The sequence below is a fragment of the Eublepharis macularius genome, chromosome 17 (genome assembly GCF_028583425.1).
Source record: "Eublepharis macularius isolate TG4126 chromosome 17, MPM_Emac_v1.0, whole genome shotgun sequence".
NCBI lineage: Eukaryota > Metazoa > Chordata > Lepidosauria > Squamata > Eublepharidae > Eublepharis > Eublepharis macularius.
In genome coordinates this window covers 6,595,912-6,623,779 of record NC_072806.1, presented here as the reverse complement: position 1 = coordinate 6,623,779, position 27,868 = coordinate 6,595,912, and the positions used below count along the sequence as shown (strand labels likewise).

The 27,868-nt window shown below is 44.1% G+C and overlaps 1 protein-coding gene across 2 annotated transcripts in view; it reads right to left on the bottom strand.

Annotated features, from left to right (window-relative positions):
• KIF1B (kinesin family member 1B) overlaps nucleotides 1–27,868 on the bottom strand; it is a 133,428-nt gene that overhangs the window by 24,257 nt on the left and 81,303 nt on the right. Inside the window, exons 20-28 of one of the 2 annotated variants that reach the window (XM_055001134.1) lie at nucleotides 26,886–26,958; nucleotides 10,806–10,902; nucleotides 7,813–7,961; nucleotides 6,833–7,011; nucleotides 6,248–6,385; nucleotides 4,464–4,712; nucleotides 471–589; nucleotides 290–375; nucleotides 12–141 (exon numbers count right to left, since the gene is read on the bottom strand). In XM_055001134.1, the coding sequence (XP_054857109.1) occupies nucleotides 12–141; nucleotides 290–375; nucleotides 471–589; nucleotides 4,464–4,712; nucleotides 6,248–6,385; nucleotides 6,833–7,011; nucleotides 7,813–7,961; nucleotides 10,806–10,902; nucleotides 26,886–26,958 (1,220 nt within the window). Of the gene's footprint in view, nucleotides 1–11; nucleotides 142–289; nucleotides 376–470; nucleotides 590–4,463; nucleotides 4,713–6,247; nucleotides 6,386–6,832; nucleotides 7,012–7,812; nucleotides 7,962–10,805; nucleotides 10,903–18,436; nucleotides 23,082–26,885; nucleotides 26,959–27,868 lie in introns of those variants that run through there. The other variant, XM_055001135.1, reaches the window with a different exon arrangement.

The following is a 27,868-nucleotide window of genomic DNA, read 5'->3' as shown; positions in this document are numbered from 1 at the left end:
TGTCTGCTTACCCAGATCATTCATTCTGTTGATTTCTTCAGGCGGGGTGATGACCTCTGAACTCTGACCCTGACCCTCCACAATTCTCAGTTCCTCCAAGGACAAGCCAGAGCGGGTCATGGCAACTGATGAAAAATTCGTCTGAGAAAGTAAAGGAGGGCGGCACAAGTTACCTTTCTGTCTTCCCTCCCCCATCGTATAAAGGACAGGAGCCGTCTCCCCAACACACACACAAAACACAACGTTCTGACTACTAAAACACACCACATTCAATTACAGAGCAGATTACCTTGTTAAAATACTCATTATCAAATGAGATTTTAGCTGTGCCAGACTGCCGCACACCAGATCCATAATCCGGGGCTTCTTCGTCCGCTATGAAACAGAAAAAGATCAAACATCGTTACTTTTCCAAGCGCTGCAGCAGGTTCCAGGCACAGCCACTGACCCGCAGGAGCGCAGCACCTTACCTGCAATAGCTTGGACAGCCACTCGCAGGAACCCACGCACTTCCCCCTTCTCGCTGACCACTGCTACTCTGTGGATGAGCGGGACCGGGTAAAGAAGGTTGCTCAAGTAAACAAATGCCCTGGGGGGGGGAAAGATGTAATGCATGAGCGGTGTGCATTGAACTAGCTAAATGAGAAAGACCAATTTCTAGCTTGATCTCCATTTATAATGAATGAGTAACAGCAGTGATTTCTCTCCCTACTATATTGACATGAAAGCCAACCACCCAAACAGCTGCAAACTATATTTTGAGATGCTGGTTTATCAAAGATGATGTCAGAAATGTCTGAACAATTGTAAAACACATATAGCAAGCCACTAACAATTTAAAAAGATGTCTATGGTGCAGGAAAACAGGAGCCCTTTAAAACCCCTTCCAGGGCATCGTGAAAGTCATAACAGATAAGAAGAGGGCTAATAGGCATTCTTCACAATGCATTTTGAAGAGCAAAAACAATTTTTAAAGGGGAATTTTTGCTTGGAATGAAGTTATTTCCCTCCTCCATGTATATTTCAGCCAAGGTATCTCCCTCTTTTAATGGCCCAGCAATGAATTACAAGCTGCGCTGTACATTTATAGGAAAGTTACCTATTAGCATTTTCACACACCATAGCTTGCAATGGTACAGCTTCTTGAAGGACACATGCAACATGACTAAAAATTACTCTTATGTTATGTACACCTTAGTTTTTCCAACACGAGATTAATTCGTCTCCATGGCGGAAAAAATAACATGTGACCTGGACCTCCAAGCAAGGCTTTCCCCCTTACTGTAATTCACAGGGAATATTCACAGTTCAAGGGCAGGAGTCCTGCTTTGCATGCCAAAGGTCCTCTGTTCAATTCACAGCCTCTCCTGTTAAAGGATCCTGGGAGGCAGCAGGAAGGACAGCTCTCTCCCACTAGAACCTGGGAGAACCACTGCCAGTCAGCCTAGACAAGGCTGAGCTGACTTGGAATAAGGCAGCTTTCTGTATTTACGGAGAATCTCTTCGTTGGGACTGAACCAACGGCCTTTTACATTCAAAGCATGCTCTTCCACGACTTCTACTTCTGGTGACCCGGATGCTTTAAAAGAGGCGGTTTGTTTTTCTTTTATGCCACAAACAGCATCATTTAGGAACAGGCAAGCTGGAAGAGGGGAGGTACACACTACAGAACAGGCCTTTTCAGGGCTTATTTGCAAGGCATTAGTATGCTCTGTTCTTTAGCCAGCCACCCTAGATGGAGTTTCCTGAAATGAAGAAAAAGGCGGGCAACATAAAATGTAAGCTCAACTGATTAAAATAATATATATATATATATATATACAAATATGTAAATGTCAACACAATGGCAGTACAAAAAAAGAGACAGAGATTAATAAAGCAATAGCAGCAGCAAAATGAAACATGGAGAGAAATAAGCGCAACTCAACACTGGAACAAATCAATTGGGATCTACCTCCTTTTCCAGTCTGCTCTAGAAGGAAAACAGAAGCTACAAAAAGGCAATACTTGAATGTAACTAAGTTTTATTTTTTTAAAAATCTAAAGTTTGATATACTTTTCCCGCTGGTAGAATCATCAGATAGCACCATGTCAGAAATTCAAGGTCAGGCTAAGTTACTGTCATTACTAAAAGGATATACAATGCAGGATGAATCAGGCTCATCCTAGAGAAGAGGCATGAGCTAGCGCTTCCCCACCTCTCTATTCCCAGCTTTTGATCTGCACCCAGGCAGAAAGTCTCGCCACCTAAGACGGTCTCTCCCACATTTCTGATACCTGGGGCTTGTTCCTCGACACATACTTTGCCTAGAACCCTCAAGAAAATACTCATGCATTTTCTTGGTCAGCTTCTCCTTACTAGTGTGGAGTATCCGTCAGTCATGCTGACCTCATACCGCCTTCCATTTCCCCCCTCTTCCTTTTGCCCAACCTGCCAGGGTTCGGGGATGGCAACGGGGATGCTTTTGGACTCAGCTCAGCTACAACAGCAGCTCCTGCAAGGAGACCTGGTGCCCTGCTATTCCTTGGAAGGACCTCACAGCTTAGGGACAGGGGAAGTCAATGAGGTCTGAGGTCTCCCCACTCACACAAGCACAGAGTAATGAAAGCAGCCACTTTGGTGGCCGACTTTTCTCAAAGCATGCCAGGTGGGAGAGGCACAATCTGGGAATCACTGGCCTCAGGCCTCTTGAAAATAGTTTCAGGAAGGTAGCCGCGTTGCTCTGCAGCAGAACAGCAGAACGGGAGTCTAGAGACCTACAAGATTTTCAGAATGTAAGCCTTCAAGAGTAAGAACTCCCTTCTTCAGACAGGCCTCTTAAAAAAAACTGTATTCAAAGACGATGCTCCAGCAAGTGGGCTTTGCACAGAGAAGCCGATCCCCCTCCCCCTCCCCGCCACCTAACAAAGAAGCAGACTGAAAAGGGGGGGGCAATATTAGCAGAAAGATTGGTGAGGTAAAAATGGCGTTTATGAAACAAAAAACTAGAAATGAAATTTAATGTGAAACTTTATATCTGAGATGACAACGAAACTCAGAATGATCAGGGAAGGTGTTCCCTTCCGTTTTGATAAACACAACATCCGTTCAAGACACCTGAGAAAACACTGCCCCGTGGCCTCCTTTGCCCGCCTCCCCTTCTGATCCGCATCCAGCGAAAGCTTCATGGGTTTTAATGACATCCCAGCATGCCAAAAGAAAGGGCCAGAGGGACCAGCTCTTGCATTTCATGTTGAGCTGTGAGGTGGCCGCCAGGCACAAATTAAAGCACGTACACACAAGCTGCGAGGAGCCACGGGTAAACCCGGGGGGGGGGGTCCTGCAGCCTCGCCACCTCTTTACGCTAAAATGGGATTTTAAAGTAAAGCCTTGGACGGCGGGGGGGGGGTGTGTGCTATGGGCTAGGCACCCTCCGCTTGATTCACAGAGGGAAAGAGACATCTGTTCGGCCACCACAGCCCACTGTAGAAGTTAAACAAGTGGCATGCAGATTGGCTTTTTTGTTGATGTTAACCAAAGGCTGGTGTTTTTTTGGCAAGGATTGGAAAGCACAAGGGAAGGAAAGTCCTACAGGCGCCGCAATATCCTAAGATGGAGCCGCTTTTTATGCAAAACACGCATATTGTGAGACATACATAAATTCTAAGTGAATTTGGTCAAGATGCACAATTTATTTTGCCTTTGCTAATCTTGCCAGGACAAGAGAGGATGGGAGCTTCAAAGTTCTGATCACCGGACAACCTGCTGTGGTTTCAGAGGACGTTGCCAGTCAGTGTGAATGTGATTTCCAGCTCATCAGGGCAATCGTATGGGAGTGTTTTGTGTTTTTTTTAATTAAAACGTGAGATACTCAGGATGCATAATCTGGAATCCAATTATTTACAATATCTCTATACTTTTTTCAACCAAAAAATCCTTTTTATAAAAAGCAATACAGAAATTTAGCAATGTTCTAATCTGGAAATAATAAAGGCAAGAAATTATAAGGGCAGCCAAATCCTTACAGTTCTGAAGTGGCCATAGATGGCAAACCAGTCTAAGCTGGGGGAGGGGTATGTTTTGGGCCATACCTACTATCTAGGATGCCAGAAGCAAAGCTGGATCCGAGAGTACCCCTCAGCTACAAACATGATTCTGTGGGGAGGGGGATACAGTCCTACTCCCAGCAGACATTTCACTGACCAATCAAATCTCCTGAATTCTCCATCATCACCACCACCTCTGTTGATATGTCAGCGCTCAGACAGTAAAACTGCAGAACTGCAGACACACACAGAGACTTGTCTCGTCCTAATTGTGATTTAATCTGCCAAGCTGAAGATGCTTCTGTGCGGCAGCGAGATGACACTCCTTGCCCACAGCTTTGATAGCTTCACCTGAAACTGCCAGGCAATACAATGCCTCAGCAGCCCGTGGCAAGAGCTAGCCCCTGTGGCTCTCTCTTACAGTTAACCTCACCAACCTTCCCACTAAAATGAACCAAGGGGATCGGTCGTAAAACGGGTCGTGCCCATCGTTGAAGAGATCCGATCCCTCCTCGGTGCCAGCATCGGAGCCGGTATCGTCCACAAAGGCCTCGTCGTCAAAGTCTTCCATCTCGTCCTGCTGTTCATCGGCCAGCTCAGTGATGTCGGAGTCAGCCGTGGAGAAAGTGGGGGAGGGCGTACGGTCAGCCAGGCGCTCGTTCACGCAGCCGTGGAAAATGGGGGAGCTAGACACATTGGTTAACGGAACACTTTGATTAAAACAGCAAGGGAGTAGACAGAAAGCAACGAAGAGCTTCGCTCGACAAAGGATTTTGATGCTTGGCCCAACTCAAAGCATGAAGGAGTAAGTTTGCAAAAAGCTCTGGAGCATTTCGGGAAGAAGGGGTCAGGGGCGAAAAGAGAGGGAAAAGAGTAGAAGAATGATGGCGTGGGAAAAGAAGGGCGACTTCAGCTGAGAGGGAAGCAAAGGAAACACCCAAACACAAGGCTCCTGCAAGGGCTGGCGACAATTTATAGTGCCTCAAGTTTCTGAACTGGAATCACTGAACAAATTATCTAGACCTGGAGCACTTTAGAATGCATGTGGATGTCATATTTTTGAATGTTAGCCACACAAATGTTCCTTTCCATAGGCTTGCCACTTGCCTGTTCACTGCAGGCAACCCCCATCCCCAATAATTTAAGGAGCAGGAGCAAAAAAAAAAAGAGGAGAGGAATTAGGTTGATTGTGATGCTCTGAGAATTTCACCTAGTCTCTATGGTATTTACAGCCGAAATTAGGGGAAATTCCTACAGCATCACTCAGAAGTGATGTCAGATCTTCCTGAAACTCCGCCCTTCTCAGGGATCGCCTGTCCTTTCAAGTACCAAACCAGAACATAAAAGAGGGGGCTGCACTCAGTTTGCATATCAGATATAAACATTAGTTCACTACATTTTTAACGTGGGCATACACTGAAAATAACGATCCATCCCTTTCCACCTACTTGTAGTATCAAGTGGTACACTACAGAATCCTTTCCTTGCCCCCCACCCCCACTCCAATCCTGCTAGAAATGCAGGCTCTGACCTGAAGAAAGAAAGAGTTATGTTGGAGTAGTACCTGCAAACTCATCAGTAAGAGATAGCTGTTTTGCGAAGACCCTCATGTGATATTCACACAGCTACTGAGCTTAAGAACAAACAAAACGATAGAACCATTCCTTGCCCCAACCACCAAACTGGCTGGGAAGACCAGCACAGTGCACAAAGAACATAGCAGCACATGGTAAATCTTGCTCCAAAAGCCGCCAGTCTATGCCAGGGTTTGAATAACAGCCCACAACCTGTTTAAACTCCACCTTTGCTTCTGGACCTTAAAGTACGGATGATCTTATAGGTGTTACTCTCTGACCGGCTGTGTTTTTACCAGAGAAATTAAAAGTAGCTTGAAGGTTAACTTTTCCAGAGAGAGGAATGGCCTGTGCGCACACAGGAAAGCACAATATACAAACGTAACAGTCTGATTCTAGGAAAGCATCACAACAACATTCTGAGGAGTTGTTGAGCTCCAGAATAAGCACACACGGGGGCACTGGAAAATCATGTTAGGATTTGAAATCATACTTTCTGCTGCCGAGTTTGATTTCAGTTAAGAGAGCTTTTAATCTCAGACACATTCATGCATTACTCACAAGAGTCCATTCACCATCCGACTCTTTTTCTGGGTGACAATCATCATTAAAAATTTACCATCCCGTCAGGATTGGTCATCACCTACCTCCCAACCAGCTTGAACCAATGGAACCGATCGTAGAAAGGGTCACTCCCCGTCATGGTGCTCTCAGTTTCATCCTGTGCGCTGGAGGCCATTTCTCCCGCCCGGTCATACATCTCCCGCATCAGCTCCAGCCGTTGCCTAAGAAGTGGAAAAGGTCACAAAATCAGTGAAGAGCCTTGAACCACCTGCTCAAGAGGGATCTTTGAGTGTGAGGAGGTGCCTGGTCTTGAGCTGAAGAAAAGGCTCTCTTCCCACCCCCAAAAGGAACAGTTAAATTCAAACTTATATAAATCGATCAGATAAAGCAACAGGTTACATGTCTATGGGCTTCTCTATGCCACCCACTGAAGACTCAGCAGAGCCAGGCGAGAAAAGCTAACTAGCTACGCTATCACACTTGGCAAGCTTGCTGGTTAGATTCAAACATCCCGATTTTGATTTTATTTCCCCTTCATGTGGATTTATTTCCCCTTCCTGCATATCCTTCTTAGCAACATGGAGCAGAAAATCTAGTGATGAGACTTCAGACTTTCCAAGAAAGACTGCTGGCTACAGCAAGACTGCTCTACGGTGCCACTCACGTACTTGAGTTTCTCAAGGGACCAATAATGCGTTGCACCATTCTTAAGATCCTGGACTTCCACAGCAACCACGGTTCGAGGGAAAGGTCGGTCATCTCGGCTCTTCTCTGTCTCAGAGGGCAGCAACTCAGGAGGCAGTGGAGAGTAGAGAGTGTCGGTCAGCAGAACAAACTGGAATTGCACCTGGATGGAGGCAAGATGGAAAACATTTTGTCAGAAAACCAGAAGCATGCAACAGGTGTCTAAGCAAGCAACTGACAAAAGCTTGATTTCATCGGCGGTAGGAGCACAAGGAGATTTCCTGCCAGAACTGGCCCAAGTTCTCCTCATCCCAGCAATTACAGCCAGTCAGATGCCACTGGAATCCCTGGCACAAATGGCACGAAGGCAACAGCTTCCCTGGTTCCTCCCTAGTATCTGTTACGTGGAGTATGTGTACGCTGCAGAACATGGCACTTCCAGGCAGTAAATGGCCTCTGATGTGTGCTGCCCTCCCTGCACTTTCAAGTGCCATCTAAGTCAATAGATTGTAGCAGGGAATTCCATAAGGACTTTCTCGTCTGTCCCAAAATTATTTTATTAGGAACAGGTTTTAAGTTAAAAGTAGAAAAGTTCTGCAGCACATCAGGTTACATATACCTTAAATCCTTCCCCTCTTTTTCCTCTCTCTCTCTCACTGGACCAGGAAGTTGGCATCAACATTCAAAACAGGTGTTTAGATCATAACTGATTATTATAAGATCTACCCAGCTACAGGCAACATTTACAGAACATGACCAACAATGAGTGAATTGTCAATACAAGTCATGAAAGAACTGCTTTGCCTCTCTCATGCTCACCACCCTCTGAACATTCAAAGCAATCAAGAATCCTTCCGTGTTGCTCTAGTTCAAACATCCCACACCTGGGCAAACTGCTTGTCCCACAGAGTCTCTGGGCATAGTCAGTTACAGCATCCAACAATATGGCCCACATATGCCTTACCTTCTTTTTCAGTTCCACACTGATCGCGTTGCCTTCTTTCAGATAGACTGCATTCCCCCAAAGCTGATCTCTTAAGGAAGTGAACTGGTGAAACTTCCATTTCCTGAAAGCCCACTGGGCAAGTTCATACTCATGCTGAGTCCAGGGCACTGTGGGAAGAAGACAGGCAAGTTGGGAGCACCTGCAGTGAAAGAGTGGGGCTAACTTCTCATGGCCCCATCCTTGCAAATGACCTATCTGTTTACAAGTTTGGAACTTACACCAACTCTAAAAAGAATCAAAGGGCAAAGCAGCAATAAAGACTTTTAGTAGGGAAAACATTTCTTTATTCTGGAATTACCCACAGACACACGCGGCCGTTCATTACTTTGTGTTTATGCTGCACTTTTAACATGCAATTTGTTTTTAAATCCTTCTCATTCTTCCTCAGAAGAACCCTGTAAATTGTGGGGATCATAATTCAAATATAAACAACTTCGGGTGAGCAGTGACCCCCTCCATTTCCCAATCAGAAAAATATGAAAATATATCACAAGATTGTCGTGATACAGAATTAGCAGAGGACAGTAATCCAAAGCAGCCGTATGCCTGTGTTTCGGCAAGAACTATACAGATCATTTTGCCCCAGGAAGTATAGGCCTGTCCCAAACCACACATTCCCAAGGCTTAAAGGCACAAGTTCTCTCCAATTCACACCTTCCAGTGCAGATCCCCATTGACCAGGGAACAAAATTTCAGTGGACTACTGCATGGGGGGGGGGGGGAGACAGCAGAAACAGCTGCCCTATTCTTAAAGTGCCCTGAAGTCTTTGGAATGTGTGGTTAGATACAAACCATTAAGTTAAGAAACAGCTTTATGCAAAGCCAGATTAACAAAGCCCACAGAAGTTACTAATCCCATTTCTGTAGAGGAGATGCTGTAAGGACATGATTTGCCTGTATGAGGTCCTAGGTTTAATCCATTTCCAGTCGAAATGTTATACCAATATAGATTAAAAGCACATGACAATAATCAATACTGAATAATACTAGGCCAAGCTCTTGTATTCGCTAGAGGAACTTTTAAACTTCGCATGAACTGTCTGTGTATTTTTTTCTGTGTGTTAGGTAATTCTAACAGGTGTGCTTTCATCCTTTGACAGTTAATTAAAATAGTGGACTCTATCGAGATTAATGTTCCTCTATCAGAGATTCAACCAATGGTGATCGTTCAACTTAACTCTCCCTGACATTTCTCAGAGATTTATAGTTTTCTTTTGCAGATCTGAATATGACGTAATTTTTTACTAATTGGAAGGCTGTACTACAGAAATTATGAATATTTAGTGAAGCATCAAACCAATCATTATTTGTTTGTGCTATCATGTGAATAGACCTTAAATATTTGCATATGATGAGGTATAAAATTGCAAACACAGTTAGAATGGTAGGGCTCTGATGGAAGAAATCTCTTGAGAGAATTTAGGTGAGAACTTATCTTTACCTATGCATTTCATAGAAACTTTGATCATGTTAAACTTGGAATTTATTAAGAAATGTTAGCAAACTTATTTCTTATTGCCTTTCTGTGTTCTGTTTTTATAGGATTTATATTAATAGCCATTCATATTTTGATTACTTGCTTCATTAAAAAACTAGGGTGTATTTTCAATAAAGTGAAATAAACTCTAGACAGGTGTCTGTGTGTTTGATAAAGAGCTGCAAAGCAATATTGAACCCTATATAAATAAATGTACTGATAAACAGCTGGTTCAAATAACTTATCTGTTTGACAGGCCTGAAAACTAATTGCTGTAAGCTTTCCCGGAGAGAGAGACATCTTTCTCTTGGCTAACAGAAGCTGAGTTTCAGACACGGGCAAAAGCTCGTTACAGAAAGGACTCAGAAGTCAGGTGATGGGAAAGACTTGTCTCTGTCTGAGAGCTCCAAGAGCCAATGCAAATCAGAGGAAACAGTGCTGGACTAAATCAGCAGTCTGACCCAATATTGATGCACATACACTACGCAGATGTATATTTATCCCAAAAAGAAGGGCCTCGGTAATTAGGCTTGCCAACAGGCCTGTAAGAAAAATGTCCTGCCCCATTCAATTGTGGCTTATTGCATGGAAACAGGCTGTTGAAGCTTTTCATGGCATACATCAGCTGATAAATAACATCCCACCAAGCCTCTGTTAAAGGGACAGGACATTTTTCTCCAGGCTTGTTGACAAGACTACTGGTTAAACATCCCTGCCTGGTCACCAGGAGATGATTCTTGCTCTGCAAAGGTGACAAACAATGGCAATTCATAGACCAATGGTGTGAGGGCCAATGGGGCATACTCGGGTTGGTCTTTACCAGGCAGGATACCAAAGAGCCTTCAAAAGTCAGGGACTGAAGCTGGGACCTTATGCAAGCAAAGCATGTGCTTCCTCGCTCCTCTTCAACTGCTCAATTGCACAGCGGAAGGAGCTTCATTCTTCTGCTGTTGAACTTCCCACAAAACGGTACCACCCCTTGGCACCATCCTCATAGGCATGCATGCATGCACACTGGTCGTTCTGTATCCAGGGAAGCTGAATGGTTGCACCTCCCCGCCTCCCCCCACCCCCACCCCAAATAGGAAAGTTCAGCCTGTCCCCAACTGGATGAGAATGCCAAGTCATTCCCACTAGCTCTGGCACTGCTAAACCGATTTCCTCTACCCTGGCCCTTCCTCTATGCGTCTTCTCTTCGTTTGGAAGGCTGCATCTTACTTTCAGTTACATACAGTACCCATCTAGTAACTGGATTTAACTAATGCAAGGTGCCTTTGGAGCCAATTTTTGTCTGAAGTGTGGAATAAAATATAAATAGCAGAGGCTTCTTTGGATCATGACCAAGGGCTGCGAAACTTCTGCATGTTACCAGCAATAGCTTTCCCCACCCATGCATAGATCCTCCCCACCCCACCCCCAAACACACCATCATTCAGTACTAGCTCAAGGCATTACAGTTGGTACAAGAACTCACCCTCCTCTTCTTCCTCCTCCTCTTCCTCCGTGGTCTCAGCAGCCAAGGACCGCGTCTCAACCTGCTTCTGTAAGGCCTGGAGTTTACTCTCATAGTCCTGAAGGGGAAAGAGGAGACACCGTGTAGAAGAAAAGACAGACAAAAGTGAGAGCGAGAGCAGCCGTAGGGTGGGACGGACACACACTTCAGGAGATAAGAGCGAGACAGACATAAGTAGAGAGCAGTTATGGAAGGATTCCCCAGTAAAGAGACCAGATGCCTCCCCACCTTTAGAACCTAGGAGGAAAGCAGGCACAAATGAGATCTTCAGCTGTGTGATCAGTTGGTTCCAAAACAAAAAAAGACAGAAGTTAAAATTCACTCCATCTGCAGGGGCTGCTTGTTTTCCCCTACCCAATCACGAAATCCAGGAACTGTTTTTTCCATACACCAGAATTCCCCCCTCCTTCCCTGCATTATACAATGATTTTGACACAAAAATCCGTACTCTGGATAGGTTTTAAACGCACAACTCTGTCACCCTGTCCTTACCCTCTCAAAAATGAATGGGAGACCCGAAGAAATCTTGGTCCAGGATCCCAAGGGAGGGGGCTGTGATGGCTTCCAACAGACCCACTAACAAGGGTTCCCAGAACGTATTGAAGTGTAGGAGGAACCAGCAGCAGGGCCCAGGATGTCCAAAGGTACGTGGATCCAGCCCCCTTGCTGAAGCTGAGCAGGAATGGCCAATGCTTAGGGCTGGAGGTTTCTTAGTCAAGCCCTGGATGCTGCCTTGAATTCCATGACAGAAGGAAGGCAGATGATGAACACAATAAATAAACTCAACAGTGGCAGGCTTTGGGAGTCTGGGAGTTGTTTGTGAACTGTAATATTAATTTCCTGGTTATTTCGAGAGCCCTTCTTTGGGCTAAAACTGTAATGGTAATGATAATAACAATTAGCCTCTACAAGGATTAGGTCAGGGTCCCTCTGTACTTCACTGCACAAATCTACTTCTCCACTGTCCCTCCCTTGCAAAGTAACATTTGGAAGCCCAGATGATTCAGACTGCCAATAAGAAGGGAGCTGCCTTGAGCCACAGGGAAAGGTGGGATATACATGTCTTAAGAAAATTTAATTTTTAAAAGGGCCCCCACTACTTGTCTCCACCCACATGGGACCAGGCTGCCAAAAAGAGCATGACAGCAGCTACAGGAAGCAGCTCCCTTTTCACTGCAGCTAACTTCCGAAGGAGCCTGGCCCTTCTGTACACAAGTTCTGTTCCTTGGAATACAAAACACAAGGAAATGTGACAGAAGCGACGTCACAGACCCCAGGCCTAAATGGAGTCCTTAGTTAGGAAGGAAGGAGGTGGCGGAATGAATAGGCTGAATACAAAAGGGACTGACAGCATTTTAGAGACACGTTAAAGGAACGCAACTTTTAAAAACATTTCTTTACAGGTTAGTAAGTAGAATTCTTAGGAGGTAAAAAGGCTGGGAATGGTCAGTGAATCTGGGAGGAAGGTTGTGAGTGCAAAGATTTTCACTGTGTGAGAGAGATCTCAGGAAGAAAAAGTATTGAAGCCTAAAGTGTAACTAAAGCAAAAAGAACTGCCACCTGGCCGGTAACATCTCAGGCCTAGGATATGGAAATGTGGGAAGTCAGAGCATACGTTAAGGGAGGTGCAGTCAACATCAGGACAATGTTTGGCAAACCACTGCAGCCACCAATTACCAGCAGCCAGATGCCTGAGTGAAGTTCTGTAGGTTTCCTACAAAGAAATGACCCTCTGACCCAACAAAACATACCCTGCAAAACAAACTTCTGTGCTTAAGGCAAAAGCATTTCCAGTCAAAATCTCTCTTTTTGACACGTGACAAATCGCTGCAGGGGAGCCTGAATGGAGAATATGAGGTCACAGAATTCCGCAAGTGCTTTAGGGCTCTCCGATGGCTCTTTGGTGTGGTAGGATGGAGAGCTCCCTTGTGTCTGTGGCAATGCTCTTTGTCTATTCAGATGCAATGAAAAACACATGGTTTGGCTTTACAGAGTCTCTGCACCGTCCCCCAACCCCCTGCACACTGCCATTAGTTGGTTCCTTTTCAGTACAAACCATAGTTTGCTTTTGCAACCAGCAAAATGACAGCATACACTTGCCCTCTAAACCAGTTTCCAATTGTGGTTTGGTTGGTTTAGAAGGCGGGCACTAACCACCAGTTGCCAGATCACATACGAAAGCACACTATGGTTTGCCCTAAACAGGAGGTAATTAACTGAAGCATGCAAAGGAGACAAGGGAAAGCACAAGCTTTGTTATGCAACAGCCAAGGTTTGGCATTATATGTGAACTGACCCACAGTCAGGTGTATAACAGGGTAAATTGCTTTTCAAAGAAGTACAAAAAAGTTTACCACTGTATGTATGTATGTATGTATGTATGTATGTATGTATGTATGTATGTATGTATGTATGTATGTATGTATGTATGTATGTATGTATGTATGTATGTATGTATGTATGTATGTATGTAAAATCACAATAGTAAAGAGTCCAGAAGCACTTTTAGGTAGGTAGGTAAAGTTTACTGCATAAGGCCAAAGGCCATTACAAACAGTAAGTTTGTACTGTATATTTTATCTGCATCGTCGCTCATATTTTTGTTACAGTAGCACTTTTAAGACTAACCAACCTTATTGCAGCATAAGCTTTCGAGAGCCACAGCTTTCTTATCAGATGCATCTGATAAAGAGAGCTGTGGCTCTTGAAAGCTTGTGCTACAATAAAGTTGGTTAGTCTTAAAGGTGCTACCGTACCTTTTACTATTTTGCTACTACAGACTAACACGGCTAACTCCTCTGGATCTATAAATCACAATGTGTCTCAAACTGGTTGGGTGATGCCTTTCCCAGACATGTGGTTTGTCCTGACAAGATGTTTCGATATACCACACCTATGACAAACCATGTTAAGCCTCAGATCAAACCACATGGGCAGAAGACTGTAACATGTACCTTTCCGGATCTGCAGTGGCTTCCACACGATCACTCTAAGGGGTGCTGACTGGCTTTGAGCGCATTAATGCCCAGCGCTGTGTCTGCATCTTTGACAGATCATTCCCACCAGGGGTTAGTGAGGAACATAAAGTAAATCAACTACATTAAGAAAAAATGCTTAACACAAGAATGAAGTTGCTAAAAATATCAAACATCAAAAGTGATGCAGCTGGTCTGAAGTTCCCCTGGCGACGGGGATGTGTTACATTTTAAACTCTGAACTGCAGACCAGGGTGGTTCATGATTCAAAACGAAAAGCCCTGCTAGATCAGATAGAAGTTCTATCATGTCCAGCAACCTGTTTCCCATAATGGCGACCCAATCAGCAGGCCAAACCCTGAGACGGGTATTAAGTAGCGTGCTGCCTCAGGTCCTGGATTTAGCCATTGTGGCCAATAACGGCTAAGTTACATTCCACAAATTCGTCCAGTGCCATCTCCAGCTTTTGCGCTGTCCTGGGCAGGATGCCTGTCAGCACTTCCCACGTTGCATGCACACATGCACATTAACTCTCCCTGGAGCAAGGAGCAGAGTGTGGATCTCTCACACTCCTTTCAGGACTTGTCTGTACTGGGGAGTACAAGAAAACAGCACTGTATATCCCAAATAGGAAATGACACCATCGCAGAGACCCATTGAGAGATCAGGGGGGAACCTTCAGCCATCGCTCTTCCCTGGTGGGAGTGGACGGATTGCCTAGCTCTGCTGGGCCCTCCGCCAGGCCGCTAGCCTTAGCAAGTGACCTGATCCTGCCAGCCCTTGGTGCCGGCCGTAAATTTGTCTCAGCTCCTCAAGTGAATGGTCCGCAGTACATCTATTGGTACAGAGTTCAATTCTAATACTATTGTTACAGAGGGTGCCCAGACCAAGTGTGGGACGAGTACATTTGTCTTAGTACTTAGATGCTCAAAAATCTACGTAATTATTCTAGTTATGGAAGAAAATGTCAGAAATCGTGATGAAATTCAGTAAAACAAGTGCCAAGGTCCTGTTTAGGGGAAACCAGCCAAATACACATTTTATTTCTTGGGATGTTTACAAATGTAAGTAGTAAAAAACAACAAAAAGTCCAAAAAAGTTCCTGGAAGACACAGCAGACACAGGTTGAATAAGCCAGCAACATTTTACCGTGGTAAGGGAAACCACATTGCGTTACTTAAAGCAGAGATACTGCTAAGGCATTCACTGGAGTACCGCTCCGCTTTTTTCCCTCTACCAGGGTTTGAGACAGGCTTGCAAATAGCTGCCTGCTAAGTCATCCATGGAGAGTAAAAATAAACTCCAAGTGACCAGCCAGGAAAGACAGCTGGTCCTTCTTGCCTTTCAGACTGGCGATGTGCTATGTACAGCAAATACAAGCTGGCTTGGGGAAGGAAGGAGGAAAACTAGCGGGCTAATAACTTGTGGGTGTGTTTGCAAGGCTACTTCAAGAGAAGACAACTCGTAAAAAAGAAGACAAATGCTTGTCTCTCTGAAAAATGACATGAATGAATAAGTTGGGCTTGTTTAACTGGGAGAAAAGGCACCAGACCTTTCACAGATTAAAATGTTAAGGAGAACAGTGGCTAGCTGCACATCATGTCTGTGAGCACAAAATAAAGGCCTCAAGTGACCACTGGTAAGTATGGGTGAATATTGGGGGAGGGGGGTACTACCTAGAGCACTGGACTACATTGCCTAAGCTGAGTCAAGGCATCTTCACCGTTGGAAGAACGGTCAGTCAAGAAATTGTTTGAATTTGAGGAGGCAACTTCAAACCCTGATGTAGAAGACCCAACACAGGATCTGTAACTCACTTCCAGCCACACAGCAAGAATGCCCCATCACTGGAGAAAAGAGCCGTTCAACAAGGATGCACTGCGTAGAAGGCCCTGCGTCTGACAGGCGGTTGGACTCAGTTTCCATTCAATGCATGACCAAGGGACACAAGATTGGGGGATTACTGTAGCTTCTGTAGACGTAGCCTCTAAGACGCCAACTACAGCCTATTCTCATGGGGGGGGGGGGTTCTATTTTTTTTTCAAGAAGACACCCTGAAGAAAAACGTGATTTCAGAACAATTAAATCCTCATAGAAAAAACTGAGTAGGAACCTCCTATCCTGATTGTTTGTTATCCATGAAAAAAATCTACATGGAGTGTACTGTTCTGATGGACATTTTCCTTCTTCGGTGGAAGGGACAGACTGCAGACAAACTCAGACAGGATTAACAGTTAAGGAAAATCTTTTTTAATCTCCCGTCCATTTGAACAGCCCTTAAATTTTCACAGAACGCAGCACATCAAAAGTTAAAACAAAGAATGAAGCTATACTTCTGAAGGTGGTTATGTATAAATGGGACATAGGTTTTTTTCCTTTTGGTATACAGAAATCCCCTGAAGCTATCAACAAAAAGTAAGGGGGGCAGGCATGCTGGGGGTGGGGGGCAGGGAGGCAATGCAAAAAGAAGGTTTGATTTCCCAGACTCCAACAAAAAGACAGGCAACATTTGATGAATGAAAAGAAATAGTCTGGTAACATAAGCTTGTTTCCTGGCAATGGTCTCCCCCGGTTAATCTACACGACTGCTTAGATTCTCTAGAGTGCACAGAAGATTCAATATAGTTCATAGACCCCAAGGGTGGGTGAGGGAATGGGAAATCTTGGCAGAAGCCCAGATCATTTATGTACTTAAAATTATTAGCCCCCACCCCCCTTTCAAAGGCTCAGAGATATTTACAAGAAGAGGTGAGAAGTAGAAGACTAAAGCACAATATTTTGGATATAGTAGGCAAATTCACTTGTATAGTTGCAGTAGCATGAACAGATTGTGTTGCTGTAATTTTCAAGTTGAGGTACAGACCATTCTGACCCTTCTCTGCTTGACAGACAATTCCTAACCCTTTTTTACTGACATATATTACAAGGTGGTAAATTCTATACTGTATCACTTCAGGTTGTAGATATGGGGAGGGGGACCTCACATCTAGAAACCCCTTCCTGCTTGCAGTAACCTAGCGCATCAGGGAAAGAGCTCAGCTCCCCCCACCCAACTTTATTACATGGAGTGAATTTCTATTGCAGGGAATCCCTAGAAAAGTGATGTCCCTGCCCCCTCTGCAATATGAAGTGGTACAATCCACAGTTGTCAGTCTGCCACCTAGTTTTTCACAACATGTTGATTGTCTCAAAAATCTCTCACAATCCCTTGCAGCCAGTAAGAGCACTGCCTGCTACGCCATGGGTATGTGGCATCCTCCATTTGTATGCAGCAAGTGTAAGGCTAGGCCATGCAAGAGACCAGAGGGTCTGACTAGATTGCTGCTGCTGCAGCCCTGCTGCTCAAAGCGGGCACACCCCTAGCCAACAGCATGCCACCTTCAAGAAGGAATCCCGTGGGATCCTAGCTCTATACCAGTTTGGTGTAGTGGTTAAGAGTGCTGGGACTCCAATCTGGAGAACCAAGTTTGATTCCCCACTCCTCCACTTGAAGCCAGTTGGGTGACCTTGGGTCAATCACAGCTCTCCGGGGCTCTCTCAGTCCCATCCACCTCACAGGGTGATTGTTGACAATAATAACATACTTTGTAAACCACTCTGAGTGGTTGTTGTCCTGAAGGGCAGTATATAAATCGAATTTTATTATTATCAAATGTTATTACTATTACGCTCTTTCAACAGGATGGTACTTACAAGACAGTCTCTTGAAACAAAGACGGTTTTACGAATGGACTGGAATGATAGCGCTGCTGCATTTATTACACACAAAACTCCTGAGACACAACTCCTGACATGTCCACATGACGCCTGTACTCAGGGAAGAGTCTCTGGAGCACCAGCGTGGACGCCTGCAGAGTCAGCTCCTCATTCAGACTGTGGCGTGGGAAAGGCCAGGCTTATTGGGAGCTTGAGCATCCCAGCTGCGAGAGGCTAAGGGCTCATATCCTCTATTTGGCATTCCCCACCCACACTGGGTCCTTTTCTTCCCCACCATGGCATTCCTTTGGGGGCCAATTAGGGAAGATACTTTAAACTGGAATAAGAGCACAGAGTGGGCAATGGGTAATAATGAAGAAATAACAAGGGTTACCAACCTAATGGTGGGAGTTTGGAGTTCTCCCAGAATTACAATCGATCTCCAGGCTATAGAGATCAGTTCCCCTGGAGAAAATGGCAGCTTCAGAGGACAGACTCTACGGAATGACATCCCTCCCCTCTCCAAACTCCACTGCCAAATCTCCAGGAATTTCCCAAGCTGTAGTTGGCAACCAAAGTCCAAAGTCAACAGCAGCCAGGCTGGGGTTGCCAAACTCCAGGAGGGGCTCAGAGTTCTCTCAGAATTGCAAGTGACCTCTCAACTACAGAGATCGGTTCCCTCGGAGGGCAGGCTCCCCCCTGAGCTTCCCTCTCTCCTCAGGCACCACCCCCAAATCTGCAGCCATTCCCCAAGCAAAGCTGGCAACCCTGAAAGTAACAGGAGGGTTGGGTCAAAGCACTGCTTGCATCAACCCACCACCACAAGAATTCTTCCGTTTCGAGGAAAACTGCTGCAACTCCGGCTTTTAAAGCTCGATGCCAAGAAATCTGGTGTTTCTCACCAGCCACCCACCCCACCATTGCGTTATACCCCACTGAGGCAATATGAGAGAGACTTAAAACAGTATTTCATAGTTTATTGAAAGCACTTGTTAAAACGGAAGAGCAGTTCTGCTTTTCCCAAGATGCAGCGGCTTGTTCAAAAAAACAAAATGAGAACCCAATAACCAAAAATCACTTTTTTAAAAAAACAGAATAAATTGACAAGGTATACAAATCCTATTGCTTCATCAGAAGAGTCATTCTCTCCTTTACAGTAATTATGAACAGGTTTCACACCTGAAAAGCTACTTCAAAGGCAAACTATCTAAAGTACATTTTATGCTATAAAATTTACCACAAAAAAAGAGAGGCAGGAGTGAATTGAAAATCTGCTCCAACCAGTGTTCAAACACCGGAAAGTCCTTCTTTCTAAACTTTGAACAGATTCTTTGATTGAAGGGGGGAAAGATGCTAATAACAGATGGAAGGGAAATTTTAACAGTGTGCATTGCCCCAGTGTCTGAAGAAGTGAGCTGTGACTCACAAAAGCTCCTACCCTACCATAAATGTTGCTAGTCTTATAGGTGCTACTGGACTCTTGCTCTTTTCTGTTGCCCCAATGCAGCTTCTCACCAGTTTAGAGCATTAGGGTCATGTTTTAAAAGTAAGAGGAAGGCACCTAAGCATTCAAGGCACAGCACACGGCAAGTCAGATTTGTGCAATGAAGGCTGTTCTCAGGCAGGCTGGAAGGTCTTTTGCACACTGGAGCACAAAAATTCTTCTTCAGTAAGGGCCAAACTTGTGAGGGCTCCTGCATGTATCCTCCTCCCCCCCAACACCTTTTCAGACTCCAAAGCAGGGAATGAAGCGGGGGAATGGGGCACTTAATCTTTACCCCTATTAGCCATTTCTCTACTTTCCCAGCTGGTTTTCCTCCTGTGGGGAAAACAATTGGGAAGGATGTTGAACAACAAAAAAACAGCTAACAGAGAAAGGATTAAGAGCCCCTTTCCCTCACATCAGTCCTCCCATTGTCTTCCAGGAGGGCTTTTCATTTTCAAATCTCATTGCAGAATGCTACATGCATCTGCATGTGATACCTAATTTGGCCCCAAGACCTGAAAATTCTTACCCTTGTTTTATTAAAGAATCTGAAGGGGACGTATCACAGAAATGAGGGGAAATACAGTATGGTTCCTCTCTTTAAAAAAAACATGGATTGTGTTTAATGCCTTCACAGAAATGTTCAGGAAAAGCCCGCTTGTCCTCTATGTATCACCCAGTATGTTCTGCTGTATTCTCAGTTAGTTCAGAAAGAAAGCTGCCCTTTTACTGTTCTCTGGGTTGAACACTGCTCTAAATGTCCCCATTCATCAAACGCATGAGCTGGCATGGAATTTCCGCAGAGTGAATTGTTCTTCTGATAACAGAAGTGGACAGCATAAACTATTAAAGAAGAGGCAGAGAAAAGCTCCAGGTATATTCGAAAATCAAGAAGGAGAAGGAGAGAATTCAAAGTACACCATTTTTTTAAGGAAGAGGAATTTCAAGCAACGTAAGAGTCAACACTCCCAAGTTTTTGCTTGCTTCAAGGCCACACTTGAAAAACACCATGTTGTGTGTTCTCCCACATAATCTCATCGCAAAGGCTCCTTCTGAAGAAGACGGGGACCCTTGCCCACAGAAACACATTCTTTTAAAAACAGCTTAAAGACTGATTTAGACAATACAAAATTGATTTGCAAACAGTTCCAGCCTTCCACAGATTCTGAGATTCTTGTGGATTGCAAAGCTGGCAATAAAAGCTACAGACACCAGCAATTCTTGTGGTTGTGGCAACTGTAAATCTCTGCTGTTCATGTCACGCATTTATGCCTGACACAAATTCAACCCTACTGAAGGCTTGGATTGTTTGCCTGGAAAAAAACAATTACTTTGTGATGACTGCTACAGATGAAGAGGGAAACTACTGTCATGTGCAAAGCAAATCATGACTACCCAACCAATATAAATTCCCCCAATGAACCTTGGGAAGTGTGTTGTAACACAGAGGTATGTGGCCAACAGAAATTACTCAGTGCCCTAAATGAACAGTAGTCAAAATTCCTTGGGGTTAGCCACAAAAGTTATTTTCAAACTATTTTAAGCTTGCAGTGAAGTTGTATTCCTCCACCCATTACAGCAAAAGCAAGCAGAACCCCCTTCTACGATCTCTAATCTTTAGTTATAAAACATTAATCAAATGTGAGTTGGAGGGAGTAGCCATATAAAGGACATATAGTTCAGGCAGCAGGCATACAATTTCACTGAAAGAAAGGGAAGGCCATGACTTAATGGTAGAACATCTGCTCGGCATGCAGAAGGTCCCAGGTTCAATCCACGGCATCTCCAGTTAAAAGGGATCAGGTAGCAGGTCATGTGAGAGACCTCTAGCTGAGACCCTGGGCAGCTGCTGAGCAGACCATACTGACCTTGATAGACAAAGGTCCTGATTCAGTATAAGGCGGCTTCATGCGTTAAGCTTTCTGCTGCCCCAGTAAATTGGATACCAATTCTAGGGAAAGCAAGCAGGAGAAAAGGTAAACCCTACTCACTCTGTAGGAAAGAAGAATTGGTAAAAAAAAAAAAAGTAAAAACTCAAATATGTTCACTGTTAATTCCCACAGGAGGAGAAACCAAAGGAACCAAAAAGGGCCCCAAACAATGGTGTTAACTAGAAATCTAAAGATTTGATCTTAAAGGACAATTTAACAAGATGGATAAGGAAAACAAACCCAAAAAAGCCAGAGCGCAACTGGCAGTACAACTGTCAGACTCTACTGAAAACTGGCAATATTCCGCCCTGGAAACCAGATTTCTCTTGTTGATTGTCCAAAGGATAACTAATATTATTCCAGAATATTTGACATTACAAAATACAATATTCCTATATGATAAAATGAAGGTACCCAAAGCTAATATGGTACCCTTTCCCCACAGCCTACAGCAAGAGTTGTCAACAAGAAAACTCCACAAATCCAACATGTTTCACAGGCAGTATGAGATAGGCAGAAGTGTTTTTGTATTGTGCTTTGCATATAAACTCACTCAGTTGCTCAATGTTCATTTGAAACCCAAGGTGGATAGCAATGACACCCCCCCTCCCCAAGATAAGCACCCTCCAGTGACTCAAACAGTGGTTTCTCTGCTGGATTTGAGGTTAGGTGCCGAGAACTGGCGCCTCATCCGCGGAGGTGTCACAAACTGGTTAAAGTGGTTAGGCCGCTCGGTCTGTCTTGCAGGACCACTGGTCATGCTGCTCCCAGGATTAATCCCTCTGCCACTGTAATTGCTGTAAGGCTGGCGATGTTGGTGAATGTGGCGTTTCTGCTGAAAAGTTTGCAGATCTTGATTCTGGTGTCCACTGTAAGAATGCAAGGATTCAGATGAGTCGGACATTTCACGGCGCAAGCCTTTCTGCTGACCGTTCAGAGAATTGCTTCTCCAGCGTAGCTGAGTCGATGGCTCGGGTTGAGGATTGCTAGGCTGTGGCTGGAGGTTCAAGGGCTGCCTCTTAATCTGGACATTACTTTGACTCCTCTGAGGGCCATACAGATACCAAAGTTGCTCTGGGTCTTTCGGGACAGGGGCTCTCTCGCCCTGGTCTGGATTCTCTTCCCTGGCCTCTTTCTGTGGCTCCTTTGGAACCCTCACCTCAATAACTTCATCTTCTGTAATAATGATGTGAGTGCCTGGGCTCCATGAATTTCTGTGTTTAGGGTTGCTCTTGAACGGGAATCGGGGCTTGCGGTTCTCAGGAGGGATGAACCGATGAGGCACATTCTGTCGGCGAAGCTGTTTGGTTATTTCTTGCTGCTGCAGGTTCTTAAAACGAAGTTGCTCCTGCTTCATCCAGCGCAACCGCCCACGCCTGAAGGCAGGGTCATCCTCCATTAGCTGGGAAACACGGTCCTCATTTGTGAGGTCATAATTTTCAGCTTTTGGAACGTTCTCCTCAGCATTCACTTTACTGATGGAATCAGGTTCCTTCATTTTTGTGGCAGTTGCCACTGGCAGGGCCTTCGGTTCTTGGGAGCCAATCAGAGGCAATACTTTCTCCATTTTGAGCATTTTATTCCTGAGGACTTTTATTTCTTCATCTTTCATGTTGTTTTGTTTTTTCACTTCTTGCAAAATATCTTCAAGTTTGTCTATATGCACCTTGAGGTCATCCACATCACCAATGCCTTTCCCATTGAGCAGGACATCTTCGATCTTTTCATCGCCTACCCCCACCGTGTCCCAGACATCTCGGGCAACGGCTCGCCACGAATCACGTTCATTGGGATCTTTCTTCCCATATAAAGTACAAAGCTCTTTCATTTTAACAATGGCCAAGGCCTCGATCTCCTGCCGTGTGTGCCGGAAATCATTGAGGGCCACCTCATAGCAGATCTCTTTCACAGCTTGGATCTTCAAATCTGAGACCGTGACCCACTTGGAGTCCTTACTGAGGCGCCGCCGTTGAGGTATCTGATACATTTTAATAGGTTCTCGCTTCTTCCCACTGCTGGGGAGGCCACATTTTTTAACAATGGTTTGTAACTTGCTGGGGGGCAGCTTCTCTCTCAAGGAAGTGATCAGCCTCCAGCTCTCCTCACAAGACCGCTTGTCCGAATCATCCCCACTATCAGAGTCGGCGTCCTTTGGAAAACAAAAATCGAGAAGTGGCCCCAAAATAATCAAAATTAAAACTGGGGAAGGAGGGAAACACTGAATAAAAAAATTACAAACTAAGAAAAGCTAAGAAAAGAACAAACAATGCAAAGACTAACTTAAGATTCCGATCTTAGGACAACAGAATCTTTATCCTAGGGGATCTTCAGCGGTTCTCCTTAAATCCAGTCACAACATTTCATGGAACATCTGAATCTAGTCATCCTAGAATATCCCAGGACCTTCCACAAACCAATCCATGCGAAAGTGTTAGAAGAACTAATCAAATACCTGGTCAGAAGGTGGAAGCCACACTTTATACATGCTACAAAGATGTGCAAAACCCAAGCGCATTTGCCTTGATTATTACTGCTGAGTTTTTCCAGTAAAGTCTTCCCTCCATATCGGGTGAACCCAGCAGTCATTGGTGAACAGTCAGATGAACAGCCAGAATTAACACTGGTTAGTAAATGCTGTACACGGAGTGCAGGGATGCTCAGATTTACAATCCACTCTACTAGAAAAACAGCCAGAGAGGTGTTAGAGGATCAAGGGCAGAACAAAGATCAGAAGCAGCCACTAGAGAGAGTGTTAGAAGTAGTGTGAGTGCCTCTACGGTGAGTGAGAACTGTCCAGGTTCTGAAGAGGAACTGCTACAAGCAAGAGAGTTTTTCCATTTGCCACTGATATGTTCTTTTAATATCCTTGAAGAGTTCTAATTATCACAGGTAAGTCAGTGTCTTAAAGATGCACAAGTAATTTGAAAAACAGAACCACAAGAAGGCTGCGTTCCATGCCTTCAATGGCCTTCTTGTGTCTTAAAGCCTACCATCCCAAACTCCTTTCACATTTACAAAACTGACAGATGTGTCTGGGTTTATCCACTACAAATTGGTGTCCTTTAAAGGTTATTGTTTCTAAGAAATCATTCTTTTCCATTAATAGTCTTTGATGCACCCCGAGATTTAGAAATGCTTTCCAATAAACAGAGCAACAAAGCCTTCCATCCATTCCAATAAAATGACAATTAGAGTTAGCAATTTGGGGTTCTTTCTGTAATGTGTTGGACATTTCCCCCAGACCTGCTTAAACAAATCAGGATTCAGAATGAGCTATCCAGATGTTTCAGCCATGCCTCCTGGCAGATTCTTGAGCAATTCAAAGGTCAGTGTGTTTCTCTAGGAAACTAAGAACTTGGCCTATCCATTCAAGGTACCATCTCTGCTACTGTTTACACATTCATTTAGAATTGGTTAAAGAAAGCATTGGTTGGGATTTTAACTAAACAACAGAGACCTTTGCCCTACAGCGGAAATTAAAAATGCCCAAATAAAACCCATTGCATGCTACATTCCAGGTTGTGTCCGGAAAAGAGGAGAAAGCATCATCTTGACATGACCAGGCCTCTCTTCAACTTTGCTCTTGTGGGAACATTTTTTAAAAAAATATTTGCTATTATAGCTTGCTGTACTCCAAAGATAAATGATGAAGTTTCTCACACACTTTCTACCATGATTAGCTCTAGCAATCATTATAAGAAACTAGCTCAACAGAAGGGACAAAAAGAGACTTTATACTTCTATCCCAATTCGAAGACCAGATTTAACATGATGTTATTCTTCCTTCACTGAGAGCTATCATGGAATACACATAAATATATTACATTCAAACGTAAAGTTCCTGGAGTCTGAAGGAAGTAAGATACTGGGCAATTACCAGCTCCTGCCGCATTCACTTGGTTTTTTAAATTTTCAAATATACTGATTCTGCCTTGGAAGGAAAACATTGCAATAAAATTTGCCTTGGGGGAACATTTGAAATTCCATTATTTGGGAGAGTCCAACAGCTTTTCAGTTCTTATGCACAGTGGCACACATTTCCTCACCACATACCCTGCAAAAATCAGCTTGAAGAGTAAAATATTACTGCTATAATAGACGAGGAATTTGGATGTTTTACTACAGAGAAAGGCCATGCTTTGAGAAATAATCTATGGGAATCTCTCCATAACCTTGCCAGTCAAGCAACTATGCTGATGGCATTTGTTCTGAATTTGGAAGGAGGGAAAACTAGAGGGGAAGGAGAGAAAAAGTCTGTGCTTTGCTTTAAAGCAACACAAGAAAAGTCTAAACAAGCAGTTGTTTCACATCACCAACAACAACCATCTCTTGTAGGAAGCAAAATGAATTGGGTCTGCAAAGAGAAGCCTTGATATGAAAAGCTTCATTTAAAGACATCCAATAAAATGGGTTCAAGGCCCAAAACCCTTACTCAGAAGACACCTAGGGCCATGCCTATAACTTTTCACCAAAAATGCTAATCCCACCTACACTAGACAACAACCTATCAATTCCACCTTCCTCAGCCACACATTTGGGAAAAAAATGAGGCCTTTTTCCTTGCAGTTTTGGGCAACTTGGTTGATGTAGTAGAGAGAGGCCCATTCTTATCACCTTCAACCACCACTGAGATCTGGTTCTGATGTATTTATGGGGGGAGGACAAGACTAATATGATACATGGCAGCAGAAACTGGTGAACTGAGACCCTACAAAAAGCCGACAGTGTTCCAAACACCGAAGATGGTTTGTGCGGAGAGTAGAAAGTAGATCTGCAAGCCACACTGCAGAACCTAATAGGGCTCGTAAGTCTTCTATGTTTGACACACCCCAGGCTTGGAAAGTGCTGCACGTTCCCCTGCCTGCCCCTGCCACTTTGCAAGACATCCCAAGTCCTAATCAGGTCCCAATCAACTTTCCTCATTAGCCTGGATTCACAAGCCATCTGACTTGTGAACTATTACTGACCACCAATTATTTAACTTCCTCTGTTTGACCTACTTTCCACAGCACTTGATCTCATGTCTGACCGTCTCTCCTCTGTGGATGACCTCTTTAGGCTTTTCAACTCAGTCAGCACCTGTAGTATCCATGGGACTTGCCTCAACCCCACCTGGGCACAAGGATGGTATTCACCACTTGCCATGAGCTATGCAGCCCCAGATTCTTGCCCAGGGAGAATATCTAGTAACCTTGGCTTCTTACACAAATAAAAGGCACAGTATGGTCCAGTAAGAGAGTCCACTTTGCATTGAACCAAACACGCCCTGAAACACTAGGCTAGAAAGCTAAAGAAGGAACCTACTTCTCTCCTAGCAACCTTCATACCTCCTTACAAAGTTCTGCTTCACGCTGGACAGTTTATCATCTTTTACCTACATGAGCTGTTTGCTTTCCAGTGCCCAATCCTTGCCCTTTACATAACCCCACATCAGAATGTGCACCAGTAAGACCCTTGCTAAGGATTCAGATGACATGCAGGGCAAGGGAAGAAAGGTTAAAACATGCATAGTGGCCACAACATTTACAGATTTCATGTCTTCCGAAAACCCTGGCATCCAAACCAACGTAGAAGTCATTTAGCACAGAATTAGTACTTGCAGTGATCCAAGGCAAACTTCAAAGTTGGGGGGGGGGGGTGGAACAGAAGAAAACCAAAGGTCTCCCCCTCCCCCTTTTGACCCATTAAGAGGTCATTATCGGTATACTCTAAGTTACTTAGGTTCAGCATCTAACTGAGGGTGAGATTTCTACGCTGTCCTTTAATACCATACAAGTGGCCGTCCTCAGACACATTAGATTTACAGACAAAACAGCACACCATAGGCAAGGGAGACTCGATTGTGTGTCCAAGCAATCCAAGGGTATATGCTGTCCTCAAGGGTCAAGAGGCAATTTTTTGTTTAAAAAACGAGAGGGAGAGAGAGAGAGACCACATAAATATGGACACCTACCAGCCTCTGTTGCTCCAGTAAGAGATCAGCTTCCTCTTTCTCCTTCTTGTACAGAATCTCCATTTCTTGAAGTCTAGGCAAAGAACGAGAACTCAGTTGCACAGATATCACTGACATGATGTGGTCGAATTGGTTAAGGATGCATTCCAAAGGGCACTGGTGAATCCTGCAGCTTAAGAAGCTCTGGGGTAAATCAATGTTTAGGGTCTCCCCTCCCCAACATTCACGATTGCAGCAGTTTCATGAGAGCAAGAATTGCCATCTGACATTCAGTTTTCCTGCATTCACGTTCCATCTATCAAACAACAGTCCAACGTAAACCCAGCGTGTCTCTCTTGCTAAGCCGCTATGAGACTGCCACAAGATCCGATGCTCATCTTCCGAAAAGGCGCATGTTTCTCGGAGTTGATGTTATAAATATATACAAATACAAAAATGTGTTTTATATACAAATAAAGGTGCAGTACGATATAAAGAGACATCCCTTCTTTATACTGAACTGCACCTTTATTTGTATATAAAACACATTTTTGTATTTGTATATATTTATAACATCAACTCTGAGAAGCACGGTCACTTTGTACAGACACTAGCACTTTAGAATTGCTGCTACAGCTGAATACAAATTTGTGATTGTGACTTTGCACTTTAGAAATTCATGTTTGTACCCTTATTGCATTGCTGGTTTGGTTGTCTGGTAAGATTTTTTCAAGTATTCATTGATGCCTGAATGACCACTTGCTCTCAGCGTAAATGTTTGTGCACATTTTTGGAAATGATTAATTACAAACATTTCTGAATTGATTATATTCTTCCTTTATAGTTCTTATAATATAGTTCATTTTGCTAGCTTAGGAAGTTTATCACAGCACGTTTCTTGCTTTACAGCTCTGCAAACCCCTCTCTGATGACTATGTCAAGGAAATCTCTGTAATGAGCCTCGTACAAAGGCAAAGTATTCTTACCTGGAAAAGACTGACACA